The following is a 14,638-nucleotide window of genomic DNA, read 5'->3' as shown; positions in this document are numbered from 1 at the left end:
AAGATGGAGAGGAGAGATTCTATAAAAGAAGCTGTGTAACAGGGATGCACAATATTGGATTTTTTTGCCGTTACCCAACATGCCGATACATAACAAATCATATAGCCGATAACTGATACTGGTATCGATTCACTTTTTTCCCCACCTAACTTTAGTGATCAACAAGTCTCTTTTGTTGTGGAATTAAAATTATACCATGTACGCCAATATAATGGTACATCTATGGCTAAAATGAGGAATGTCAACGGTTAACCATTAATCAGTTCACCAGAGAGAATATTTTTGATCGGTTACGCATGTCTGTCTGTAAGTTCATTTTGCTACACTTCGGTTTAGTGGTAGTACTACTGCTGCTAAGTTCCAAAACATAGCTAAAAAGGTATTCATGCTACACTGGCTAGCTAGCCAACATTGCTTAATATTGTGCACACAGACAGTATATAAAGATGGACAACGCACCCCCACTTACCCCCCGCTAAGCTTGAGTAAAACTCAAATATGCCGGATACGACCTCTGCCATCTTGCTCTGGTGACGTCATTGTGAGCTGGATTCTGCCCTCATCTAACCAATCGCAAGCAGCTTTATTGAATATGAGTGCAGGGATTGGCTGTTGCAGCTGTCAATCATGGCAGAAAAATCTCCTTTTTGTAGAACTGAATAACTCATTAAAACAGATTATCATAAAAACGATCACCTAAACAAACATCAGGACGATGAGAACTACCTCCAGTGACAGAAACCATCTTAGGAAAACTTTACTTGGCGTGTACTTTGAGTTGTTAGTTTGATCTATGTCCATTTATTAACATGGAGGGGCGGGCTTTATGGCCTATACTGCAGACAGACACCAGGGGGCGATCGAGATTGAAAAGCCACACTTTGGGGAACCATAGACTGTGTATAAAGATGAACATGAAAGTCCTAAAATGACAGCACCTCTTGTATTTCACATTCTTTTACTGCTGCTATACTACTGCTTTTTTTTTTCAAATTACCCAGGTAATTACTAACTAATGGGTGTCTGGCTAACAACAAAACAAGGTTAACCGAAAGTGACATCCTTGCTAACATTTTAATCCTGGTTATGCATCATGATGTATGAAGCAAATAAAAATTCACTGGACTTTCTGTTGAATTGCCATGAATTCTTTCAAAATTGTTTCATATACACAGGTCATACACAGACTTTGTATCTTGTTCGTCTAGGTGAGAACCGCAGAATGAGAAGAAAAGCACAGAGAGGAAGTGAAAGACATACCAGCTACAAGCTATTGTATGAGAAATATGTATAAACTGCAACGCATTTTGCATCCCGTCCTCGGCTTCTCTCTCACAACGAAATAAAAAATGATGTTATTATTCAACCACTCTGAAGTCGTAATGTGCACGATTGTGTATTTCTAGATATATCTGCGTGCATACATATACATGTTCACACTAATACACTTCACCACCAACAGGATGTGATCTGTCAGAGGGGATGTTATTAGAGGAACTGCATTTTCTGACTCACACAGGGAATTTCCCTACTCATACTGTGAGAAGTCTGATCACACACACACACACACACACACACACACACACACACACACACACACACACACACACTGTGACAGAGAGAATTAAGGCAGACACAAGAGAGAGAGAAAAGGAAATGTGTTATCATATGAAGTGACAGACGACTGTCACATCAGTCACAAGCCAACCTATCACCTGGCTTTGGGCTAAACAGGGAACACAGAGTTTTTCTTTCTCTTTCCCGCGAGGTGTGACTGAATGATTGTGAACAGTTGAAAGACCGACTGATCAACTAGTGATAGAAGCCAAGCTGAGAAAAGACTATATAACCACAATAAAACAGAGAAAAAACAGTGTGGGATGCTTTGTAAACATCTGCAGACATGCAGAGACACACTGAGGCCTTTTCCCCACCAACTCTTGAGTTAATTTGAGGTGGGCTTGAAGGGAAATTTACAGTAATGGGAAAAGTGGAGGGAGGAGGGGGCACAACGCAGACACCTACTTTCTTCCTCTTGGGGGTTTTGCTTAAGGTTTATATATGATTTTTGAGGGCTCGCTCATTTGCTGCTCACTTCATGACTTAATGAACATTAAGTCACTTCATGGTTCAATGAATATTACTTTATTATTATTTATTTTCTTTTTTTGTACCAGACAAATTTAACTGCGTGAATTTGATGAGTTTTCATCAGTAAAGTTGGAATAAATCAATGGGTTTACTAACTCTCAAAAAGATAACAATAATAAAAAAAAAACATAAGAATAAAAGAAAGTTGATTAGTAATTATTAATAATTGTTCGGCACATGGTTTTCAAAGCTCTAAGTTTTGCCACTCAGGCACATCATTTGGAGCAGGTCTGGACAATGTAAAGAAAGTAAAATATCACAACATTTTTGACCAAATACCTCAATATCAATATTGTAAGCTTGATTATTGATGCTTTGACAAATTTTTGATTTTTGATAAATAATCATCACTAATGCTGATGCAACAACTAAGAGAATAAAGGCAAATGATATAATTAGCAGAGAGTAACAACATTAGCCCTGCTGTTTTATTTTGCATTTTTGGCTTATATTTGTTTATTATTTAGTAAACAGACATCATGTGCTGAATTAAATATTACCTGTTCTTTTTTTTTTAAATCACCAGCCAACATTTCTGTCTCTAAGACACTGAGCTGAGATTGAAAGCTAAAGTGATGATTCTGGTATTGTGAAACTAGAAGACCAGACTCTCAGGAAGGAGCTTAATACAGCTCTAAATTTAGGTTAAAATTTGATGATGGAAAAATGGCTTGCTCATTTTACATGGGTCCCTTGACCTCTGACCTCAAGATATCTGAATGAATATGGGTTGTGTTGGTACCCATGAGTCTCCCCTCTACAGATGTGCCAGCTTTATGCTGGTCCCACTCACTTTTTTGCTGTCATTTGATTCCTAATCAGGACAATCTGGTAAGAGTTGCTTTAACTTGTCAGTATGGACTTCATAACCGTTTTAAAGATGAAAAATAATAAAACTGAAAACATGCGATTAAAAAAATGCAATTAATTACAATGTACCAATGGATGCACAGACAACTGTCATTGGATTACTTTGGTACAAAAGAAAATTTAGAAACGTGATGATTCTCTAGCAAGTTCTGGATTTATTCAGAGCATCTTTATTCTAAGGTTTATTTGTGACTGACATGACAAAAAGTGATATTTTCAGAATATAAAAATGAATATAAAAATATGTACATTGCGTCTGTGGGTTCGGTTTTCACTGCGTTAAAACTCAATGTTTAAGCAAACTGTGGCTTACGCCTCACCTCTCCCCCCTGGGGAGGAGCGCCTCACAGTGTGAAAACATCGGTTCTTTTAGAATGCAGTCTGTATCATGTAAGTTGTGTCAAACCTACACTATGTAGGTCACAAATGTATTCTCTCATTTGCCACATCTTTTCCACATTCAGTTTGTAAAAACCTGAAATGAAAAACTTAAAGAGCAGGGGGAGCGGTACTTACGCTGACTTTGAACGCCTGGACTGTGTTGTCCAGCAGCAGTACGTTGCACACAACCTGTGTGTGCTGCCTGTCTCGCTCCAGCTCCGTCGCCCGGACATTGTAGGATCTGCCAGCAGGCAAGTGGAAGCGTGCGCTCATCACGCTCCTACCAGGGTCTGCAAGAAGCAAAACACACAGCACAGAGAAGAAAATGATGAGTGAGTGACACCGGAGGTAAAATAGCAAAAACAGACGTAGAGCATCATGATATCAGCATGTAATTTGCACGGACTTCATGACAGCTTAGGTGTGCTAAAGTGAGAAAACACCCTTTGGAAAAGGCTCAATCCGTCTACTAAGAACACAATAAGACAATGTACAGAACAAATAATGTATTTTTCTCCCCACTGGCTCAGCGAAGGCAGCCACACAGCGAGGCAAGCCTGTACAAGCACAGCAAGGCAGCGCAGACTGACTGCTTCATGAGAAAAGAATGTCAATGAGTAGGCAAGCAGCAGATTCCCTACAAGGAACATGGAAACTACATAGCAGCCCGGCAATAAATCACTCATAAGCTACTAAAATGAAATGAAATGAGCAAAAAATAACCGAGCAAAGAAAAGCTTAAAATGTTTGCATTCCTCTATGTTTGACTGTTTTCTTTTACTTTTCATTGCATTCAACTAACTTCAAGCGTGTGACCTAAGGAATGTAATCAATGCTTTCATTTTATTATTTTATCACAAACAAGTCTGCCTGGAGCGGCCCCAGTGATGGGTTGGTGAATGATCACAGCTTGAACAGTGGCTGAAAGTTCCGTCTGCTCATCAGTGGGGATAAATAACAATAATTCGATCTGAAACTGCTCCATTTACAAAAAAACAAAGCCCCTTATTACTGAGGCCACGTCTGACTGCTTTCCTTGTCTCCGTAGATTGTAAACTGGTCGCATGTGGCTTGAATCCAAGTTTACACTGATTAAAAAAAAAAAAAAACGCCTCCTATAAGTTGCAGTATGTTTTCACTCAGTAGCATAAAATGTATAATTAAACTATTATGATAATCTTTTTTTTCTGTAGCTGCTGATTTATCATGTAATATTATGCCTCCCCGCATAAATGCCAGCAAGCAGATATATTGTGTGAAGGCAGTTTGAATCTGATGTGTTTGTGAAACGCCACGTAAGTGGGTAAAGAAGAATAGAAAGAGATGCACGATAATATTGGCATGTCATTGGTATCAGCAGATATGAACTTAAAAATGAAATATTGGAATCAGCCAACGTGCTGATTTTTGCCAATATCAAAGAGTCTTTTCAAGATAAAGTTATGTGTGGTAATACTCCCAGACAGGGGCAGATGCATTTTTCTTCTTGACTGTCCTATAATGTTATCCCCACCACTCACAGTCACCATCTTTCACAGCTGTAGAGACAGCCTTCTTGGTGGTACGTGCTGTGCACTTCATCGCCTCAATACAGCATCTCCGAATCACTTTTTTACAAGAAGAGGAGCATTTTTTGTTTCTTGACAGCATTTAAAATCATATCCGCTGGATTTCTAAATACCTCGGTATTCCATAATACCTTGATGTCACAATTAATATTGGTAGGTGTCATCATTTTTAGTGTCTGACACACTCTGATCTAAGATGGACTTTCCACTTACTGTCAATAACACAACATGAGAGGAAAAACTCTGAAAAAACCTCCATCTGTCACACATCAGCTCTTTCTGTTTTTGCACGGTTGCAGGAATGTTTTCTTTATGTTGTTGGGTAACATATGCCATTGCAGTGGGATTTGTGCCCTCCCTGTCCGCTTCCTGCTTTTTTTATTTCTTGGTGATCTGTCTTGACAGGAGACATAATAACCCCACAAGGGTCAAGGCCCCGTCATCAAGCGCTGCTGTATTTGTAACGATGGCTCTGTGTGAGTGAATCTGTGTGTGTGTATAGAATATATGGAGGGCTCTCCGCATGTCTGAGCTGCTTGTCACTACACATCAGCACAAACCCCCATGACCACTGGCAGATGGTGTGTGCAGTGTATGTACACATGCACACAGGGATGTGTAGTTGAGGCCACCACTAACAGCAGTAAGAGCATGCCTCGTCACCTCGAGACTACTTACATTCTTAACACATGGTTACATTATGCACAATAAGTTGTGTGATGGCATCTTAAAAATGCAGCGATGGAAGAAGTATTTAGATCCTTTCCTGCAGTAAAAGTACAACTACCACACTGTAGAAAGTCTCTAACAAGTTAAAGTCCTGCACTGAAAATTTCACCTAAGTAAAAGTAAGTATATTCAGGAAACTATTAAAAAGTACCCAATGCAGAAAAAAACACCCCCAAAACTCAAAATTGTGTAGAAAAAATAGAAAATAATAAAAAAACACCAAAAAATAAAAATGAAAAGTATCCCCCTAAACTCCAAATTATTGTTTAAAGAAAAAAACAACAGCACATTGCATAAAATAATTTAGCAAATTAGATGGCAATTCATTTTCTGTCAATCGACTGATTAATAACAAAACATATTTTATTAACTCTTTTTTTATGCAAAAATTTTAATATGAAAAGCGACTAAAGTTGTCCGATAAATGTAGTGAAATAAAAAGCGCAATATTTCCCTCCGAAATGTAGTGGAGTAAAGTATAACGTGACGTGAAAAGAAAATACTCAAGTAAAGTACCTGAAATGTGTACTTTAGTACAGTACTTGAGTAAATGTACTTGCTTACATTTCACCACTGTAAACACGTCATTCTAACTCAACAAAACATGGAGTGTGAATCTCACGCACAGAAAGCACAGACAGTCCTAAACCTCTGAAGCCTGTGATGTGAAGGAAACATCCATGACGGATCTTTGTGCATTTAAAATATCTGTTAGATTAAGATTTTTAAATACTGGGCAGCATGATGGTGTTATTATCATATTTAAGGGACACTCGACCGGTTTTACACACTGACATAAGTTTTATGACTGAGGGGAAACTGTATTAATGAAAAAATCATCAATCAATCAAAAAAAGTCATCTGTGGCTCTGGCAAAGTCTAAAAAGGTGCACCGGTCCTGAAATTAAGACCCAATAACATCAGAAGGAAGTTTGTACACTGTTATGAAACAAAGCTTTAACTCACACAGGAAAAAAGAGCAGAGGTGTCACATCACACAGCATAGATAATAAATGAGGAAATACGTGATTCAGCTTAGTGGGGTGACAGTGCTTACCACTTCCACTAACAATTTCCTGGGAGAAACTCTGGCCTGAGTAACAAACTGGGGGCGTGGGATTCAGAAGATGGGGGCATTTTTCAGGCAGGGAGGGGCTAACAAAGGGATGCTACAGTACAGGAAGTGCAGGATGTATGGCTGCATGATACACATCGTTTCGGCATTGACATTGCGATGTGGGCAATAGTCAGATCGCGGGGCATTCAGTGTCAAACATCGTCACAACTTTTTTTGCTATTTGATATGAAAGGAAAACAAACAGGGTCTCATTTCTCCTTACATTACCCGCCAAGCCTTACTCATTACGACAGGTGGCCTTGTGGGTAAAGTGTATGTGACGTATTCTGGTGGGGATTGTTGTGTAAAGTGAGACTCTCCTGTGTGTGTCAGATCTCCAGGGAATGTACCAGGCTCCAAAGCCAATTTCTCTAGTGGCAAAACAGTTTCAACTACAAAGTCCGACATGTGACGTCGCTGGATTCAAAAAGACTTCCACACATTGATGTACATTTGGCAAGAGACATCTGTAAATAGAGATAATAATAGTAGATCATGTTTTTTAGCATCATAACACTAACCATCTTCACTATAGAGATGCCGGACAGTAAAAACTACGGTTTGATTTAACATCATTTACTCTGATTTAAGGAGTTTTTGGATATACAGAGTTTAATGCTAGTGAGTGACATGCAGGCTCTGCTTCATTAATTCTCTCCAAATAAAGCTATTCATGTCATCTGGTGAAGAGTCCTGCATGCTTTCATATCGCTATTATATTGCATAGAAAAAGAAAAAAAGATTCCAAATGCCAGTTTTTCCAAATCTCCTGCAGCCAGTAGGATCCAGTGTTGGCAGCTAGCAGGTAACATCCAACCAGGCCTGATGGTGGTCGTGCTGTAGGTCATTCTGGTGGGATACATTTTTTTCTGACTTCCAACAGAAAAAGCACACACACAATCAGGCATGCATGCAGAAGCTCAGGCACATGCGCAGCCACAAATGCATGCGAGCACACAAGCAAACGTGCATACTGACGCTGTGACGCAGCCACACACTGACGCCAGTCACAGCACTGTCAGATTGGGAAACAGAGCGAATGAACCAGCGAGAAGAGCAGAGAGGAGCACGGAGAGATCAAGCCATGCAGAAGGAAGGAAGGAGGGAAGGAAGGGAGGACGGAGGGAGGGACGCTCTCCTATCACTGGCTCACACTGTGGAACAGCTACAGGGTACAGAGATGATGAGGTCTGACACACAGACTCTCTCCACAGGCTGCCTCGCCTTCCCCGCTCTCTTGCTGTCCTAACATTTCTCCACCATCCAGCTGAAGACAATTTAAAGAGCACGGACCGTGACGCGGGATCATATCTGTCGTGTGCAACCATTTAATCATACTTTGCCCCCAAATAACACCTCTGCACGTCATTTTTAATTATCTGAATGGTCTGCTCCTCATTGACCTCATGTAAAAAAACAAACAGTTTTCTCTTATTTTTGCTCCTATCCACCATTTGTTAGAGCTTTTTTAGTGACTCCCAGTGTTTTCTTATTTTTGATCTTCTCTTATGTAAGAGAATATTTTACTTTTGGTTAAGAGCACTCTTTCCAAGATAAGAGAAAAACTTCTCATTTTCATAATCCACAGATTGTTGCCAAGTGCATGGGAAAATAAGTTAGACATTTTAGGAACAGTTTAAAAATGTATGAATATCATATAATAAGATGCCTGTGATTATGTGATATTAGCGTATCAAGGTGTCAAATTTCGTATGTCTAATTTTACTTGAAATCATGTTTGTACGTAGATTTTTACGAACTCTAAATAAACTGTCAGTGAGTGAATGAATGAATGAATGAATGACTGAATGAATGAATGGACGGACATGTAGGTGATATTTCAGCGTAATTATCATGACTGGATTAATACTACCAAACATGGTGCATAGATCCCAATTACTGTGCAGACAGTAACTATGCGTCCCTCTGCTGACCAGTGGTGGAAGGTAACTAAGTACATTTACTCAAGCACTTCACATTACTTGAGTATTTTAATCTCATGCCACTTTCCACCTCTGCTCCTCTACACTTCAGAGGGAAATATTGTACTTTTCACTTCACTGATTTTATTTGATAACCACTTCACAAATTAAGATTTTTGTGAAAAAAACATTTGAAAATATACAAGCGAAGCTGAAACAATTAGTTGATTAATTAGAATATTAAATGGCATTTATTTTTGTGATTGTGTAAGAATTTCTTTATGCAAAAAAAAAAATCATTGTTCAAGCTCCTCACATTTATTACATGTATGAGGACTTGCCGCTTCTCCTTTTAAGCGTTTTTATTGTTATGATTCATTAAATGCATTAAATAAGTCAAAATAATCACATTTACTTTATTTAAGCAAATTTAAAAAACGTCAACTACAAAACTACAGAAATGCTTCGTCATAGAACGTCTTTGGTGTCTCCAGTCAAAGCCATGTCTTTGCACACGGCACAAAGCATGTCCTTATATACCGTTTAGGGGGCGTGACTTATGCCAATACATGACATGATCGAGTGGGTTCATCATTGAGTGAGAGCAAATTTGGATAGTTCAGAACATTTGGTAATTCTGGAGTTGACTTCTCTTAAATTTTCCCTTAGCAGAAGAGAAATTCAAGAGAATGTCGTTGCATGAGGCCCTCTCTTTTACTGTAATTTGTTTCCATTCCATTATTTTCTCGCCTTTATTATTCCATTCTATTGTATCATTATCTCTCCTCCTCATTTCTATTCTAAATGTTCTATCATTTTCTGCTCTGCTGTGTTTCTTTTCAGTTTTGCTCTGCTGAGCTGGACAGGGCAGCCGCGCTCCCCTGAGAGAAGCCTCCGGAACTCCGGAAGCACGCTACCATTATTGCTTCCTGTAGTCAGCAGAGCTTACAAACAGGCAGGAGGAGCGTGCATTTGTATATTTGTGTGTGTGTGTGTGTGTGTGTGTGTGTGTGTGTGTGTGTGTGTGTGTCTTGACCCTAAAGCTTCCCTCAGTGGTGGGCTCCTCTGGCTCTCTCAGCTTATTGCAAACACAGACGGTCCTGGAGCCTTTCCGTCTGTACACAGGAACACACGCCCTTCATACACACACACATATGAACACATCCACTTCACACGCACATACATACAAACAGAGACGCACACATGATATCTGACATCAAAATAAGGTTGCAGCTCCACTGAATCAGGATGCATAGTCTCGCACACAAACGCGGAACAATATAAGTAATCCAAACATTACCTACTGAACTATGATTCTCCCCATATTTCTTATTCATACTCACAGAATAAAAGTCTTCAAAGGAAAAAGTTACACAGCAAGCAACATCCTTTCCCAGTTCGAATACGGGACGACTGATGAACTTCATTTGCCCCATACGTTTCTATTTATACCCCCGATTTCTTCAAAAGAAACTCAAAAGCCGTGCTATGTATGGCTTCTCTGTCCCTTTGTGTTGCTTTAAAACAATTGAAATAAGAGGCTAGCAGTTAGGAATCCCAGAGGAATTATACATCACTGCTCCACAGTGTGTTTCATAAAGCGGAAACTAGGCCACAGACAAACAGGTGGTCAATTACAGATGTGTGCCAGGGTGTGTGTGTGTGTGTGTGTGTGTGTGTGTGTGTGTGTGTGTGTGTGTGTGTGTGTGTGTGTGTGTGTGTGTGTGTGTGTGTGTGTGTGTGTGCGCGCGCAGACAGCATGTAACTGCTGTGAGTTTCCATAATAAATGACTGGGAAAAAAACAACTTTAAAGGCCTCAAAGATCTTTCTTTCTCTATGACATTTAACCCTTTGGAACCTCAAGAAATTCGCTTGATTTCTTTCATAAACAGGGGAACAAGGCACTGAGTAATGAAAGAAGAAATTACCCCAAAATTAGCGAGAAATTAGTAACGTGCGTATCAGACTCCTGCCTGTTTCTCCAAACTAGGGGCATGCCAACTGACATCTCCTGTATGTAGTGCACAGACTATAGATAAGTACCTCATACAAACCCACTTCAAAAAATCCAAACTATCCTCTGAAGCTATGAAGGCCAAGATCTGTTCTTTCTTCTTAAAATAATAACTTCCTGTACAGACCTTTCTGTCCTTTGCATCAACACTGCACAGTCATCCCTCCTCTTTCTACCTGTCCCTCTTCGGGCACCTTCTTACTCCCCCTTATTTGAACTTCACCGACATTTCTCTACCAATGTTTGGTGTCACACCCTTTTTCCCTCCACCTCCCATCCTCCTCCTCCCCCTCCCACGTCCAACCGCCCCCCTATCATCCCTTTAATTCTACTTATTTTATGTAGGGCAACAGCAGCCAACAGAGTGCTGTTTCGTGTGTGTGTGTGTGTGTGTGTGTGTAACTGACAGATTCAAACAAAGCATTTAAAATGTGCCTGTGTGAGGGAGGAGGTGGGGTGCCAGGGAAGTTGCAGCTTAAGGAATGCGGGCATGGGTGACCCCTGACCTCCTTTAGGGATAGCCATATGTGGCCCCGGCTGATGGTAAAGTCATACAGTGCAGCTTGTAATGTGATTGCTAAGGAGAGGAGAGGAGAGGACAGGAGAGGAGAGGAGAGGACAGGAGAGGAGAGGAGACTTTTCTTAGAATTATTAGGAAAATTGTGTTTTTATGTTGATGCTGCAGTCCTCTGGTCTACTGCCAAATCAGCACACGCATAAAATAGGACAACACTAGCAGTCCAATCAGATAAAATAAAAAGAGTTGTGGGTGAGGGGACTTTGCAGAAGGACAACCTTTAGCTGCACCATTTCCACCACTGTGAAATCGAAAATGAACAGAATACATATGCCATAAAGGGCTGGGGTAAAAAAATCAATACTGCATAGAATTGCAATAGTTTCCGTGGCAAAATTTAATCAATACAAAAACGCCAAGTATCTTTTTTTAATCATATAAAAACTATTAATATTGCATAAACAATTAAACTTTTGGCAGCCTACTAGAGTAATAAAATAAATTGCTTTTTCAGAACACTGGATACAATGTGCTGCAATACAAATCACTGATGTGAGATGAACAGAATGAAAACTTTTTTTTAAAACTTATTAAGTAAAACTTCTTTATTCTAGGAAGGTTTTCCTTCAGAGACAAATTTTGCAGCTGAAAAAAGGTAATAAATCCCAAAATATCACAATGGATTGTACTGCAATACTCGGCATATGGCAAAACATTTAAAAACGCAATAATATCGTATTGTGACTGAGGGATTCCCACCATTAATATCATTTATCCAAAACACAATTGATATTAATCATTACTCCAAACTTGCACTGTCATTCATCACAGTTACTTTCCAAGCTACCTCATAGCTCAATTTTGGATTACCACAATTACTCTGGTTTAGACAGAGTGGTTCAAGATTTAAAAGAGAGCTAGTGTAAATACATCACATGTACTGATTATTATGAGAGGAGAATGTCAAGTCTGGTTTTTCATCTTCGGTCTCTTAACTCAGAGTTGCACATGTCTGCAAACCTCTGCTTGAACTCCACTGAACCCTCATGGAATAACTGCCTCTTCAAGTGCATGAATGAAAAGCCTGAGTCAGCCTGCCCGACTGCATTGATTAGAAAAACTAGACAGTCCAGTTCTCAGCTGCTCACAACCCTTTATTTTTGATTTTGACATAATAAAAACGTGCTACAGCAGTGAGGCAGGAAAGCAGCAGTTTTTCAAGTAGCTTTGACACCGATATTTGACTGCAAAGGCTCGCTAACCAGGGTGTTTTTCCTCCTGTCATGTTTAGATGAAGCACAACTTTTCCAGCCAAGCCCCTCTGGACCACTTAACCGCATCCTAAAAACTGAAATTATTCATCAGCAAGTTGTATGAATGCTTATTTACTTGCTAGTGAAGATGGCAACCGGTTGATAGCTAAAATCCAGAAATGATTATTTTCAGTAGGTCTTAAGAGGTGCAGTTTGAAAATCTCTTCTGTCACATACTACAGGGTTAATCCACCAGGTTTCTTGTGGTATTTACAGAGGCCCAGTGCCACTGCAAGTAAAATATACCTGCAGTAAACACTGTCCAACTGAAAGCCACATGGGTCAAACTAGGTGAGTAAATCAGTAAGCTAAAAAAAAGTTAAAAGGAAATATGTTCAGAAATACAAGCTTTTGCAGCATGTTATTTCATTGGTTGCCAAACTTTCTATTGTGTATTTTACATATTAAAACACATAGTTCAGGGCTGTTTTTTTTCTTAAAGGTCCATTGTGTAGGATTCAGGGGGATATATTGGCAAAAATGGAATATCTATTGAAATAATCACCATGTTGTATCTCCATGTTTCTAAAGTAGCCCAGAATGAACAAACCAAACACTGGCTACCATAGTTCACAGCCCCTCTGCAACAAGCAGTGTCAGATTAACACATTTATTCATTTATTGATATGTGAAAGTGTTTTTACTGGTTTAAATCGACGGGTCTTTTTTTGTTTTTCCGTGAGAGAGAAACCTCCACAGATAATTCGTCTCCTGGTAAAAACCTCCCGAGCACAAAAGGAATTTTACCAGGAGAAGTTTAAGCTGGTTGCAATCTGCAATTCTCAACACTACAGATTCTACTATTCCCCCTAAAATTTACATACTAAACCTTTATTGTTAGCAGCCGTTAAAAAAACAAATAAATCTTAGTTTAATTATGCAACATATCATCATGCAATGATTTTCATTTGATATCTTACCAATTAGCACCCCTATCAGTTAGGTTAGGCTCAGAAAAAGACATTTTGGTTGGTCACAACGGTACAACCTCTACTGAATTTGTTTCTTTTTATACAACGTGCCCTCACTTCCTCCTTTGCTCCCATCATATGACGGAGGGCAGCCTGCAGCGCGTAGGTCACGTGATCACAGCCTCCTGGCTCACAACTGTGCGACTTCTATATGTATTACAGTGCATTGCTTCTCATGGGTTTAATAGGAACAGTGAATGAGAGCAGCCTGCTTTATATCAGCCACTTAAACTTGTCATAGCAGAGAAGGCACAGGTGGAACTAATAGCATTAATGAAGGCTCTGGCCCAGCAATTACTGCAGTGCAATGCAGCGATTAATTACATTATTAGTTACACCTGTTTGATGAGGCAACATGTCTCGTGTGAACAAGGTTGACTCAAGCATAGATGTGAAAGGAGAGCTGCCTTAAACGTTTTTTTAATCCAACCCTGCCAGTGTGGGCTAATTCTCTGAAATTCAAGGAAGAAAAGGGTGTCAGATCTAATTTTGACTGGACCACAACACGAGAGAAGCCCTTTAAGACTTCAGCTGATCACGGTTTCCATCCTTCTGTGTGTTTTTTTCCTCTCCCGTCTCAATGTCTTTAACTGTCAGTATGGTCTGTGAGTTCATTATGCAAATGATAGTCATCAGTGCCAGGGAGACGCCATTTACTTACACAAAACATACACACAGAGCCATTCATAAAACCCAACACCTGTCGCAGAGATTCCTACTGATTCAGACACCGATAATGGAGACTGACAGTCATTTTCAGCAGCAGCTCTTTGCAGCTCATTCCGGTCAATGTCACACGTCCTTGTTCACAATTGCAATATCCACATCCACCTCTCTGCCCCTCTCTCCTTCTCCTTTTTAGCAGCTTTTTTTCTTTTTCTTTAATGTTAGTTTCTATGTTCAGCTATGCTATTTTCTACCTTTCTTTTCCTAGGTCCCCCCCTCTTGACCTTGCCGACATGCATTTCCTGCAGCCGATGAGCCCAATTAAGCTTCAGTAGAGCTTCATAACACTCATGGTTTCTATTCAACAATTTTTAAGAGAAGATTATTATTAAGTTTATTCATGTTGAAAGACACAAAA

The 14,638-nt window shown here is 39.6% G+C and overlaps 1 protein-coding gene across 1 annotated transcript in view; it reads right to left on the bottom strand.

The window, feature by feature from the left end:
• ptpn4a (protein tyrosine phosphatase non-receptor type 4a) overlaps window positions 1-14,638 on the bottom strand; it is a 90,098-nt gene that overhangs the window by 50,660 nt on the left and 24,800 nt on the right. Inside the window, exon 2 of the mRNA XM_042494228.2 lies at window positions 3,538-3,692. Within this exon, the coding sequence (XP_042350162.2) occupies window positions 3,538-3,675 (138 nt within the window). The 5' untranslated portion in view covers window positions 3,676-3,692. The remainder of the gene's footprint in view (window positions 1-3,537; window positions 3,693-14,638) is intronic.

The sequence above is a fragment of the Plectropomus leopardus genome, chromosome 10, assembly GCF_026936395.1.
Source record: "Plectropomus leopardus strain MGB_pleo_1.0 chromosome 10, ASM2693639v1, whole genome shotgun sequence".
NCBI lineage: Eukaryota > Metazoa > Chordata > Actinopteri > Perciformes > Serranidae > Plectropomus > Plectropomus leopardus.
This window is presented reverse-complemented; position numbering and strand designations above follow the sequence as displayed.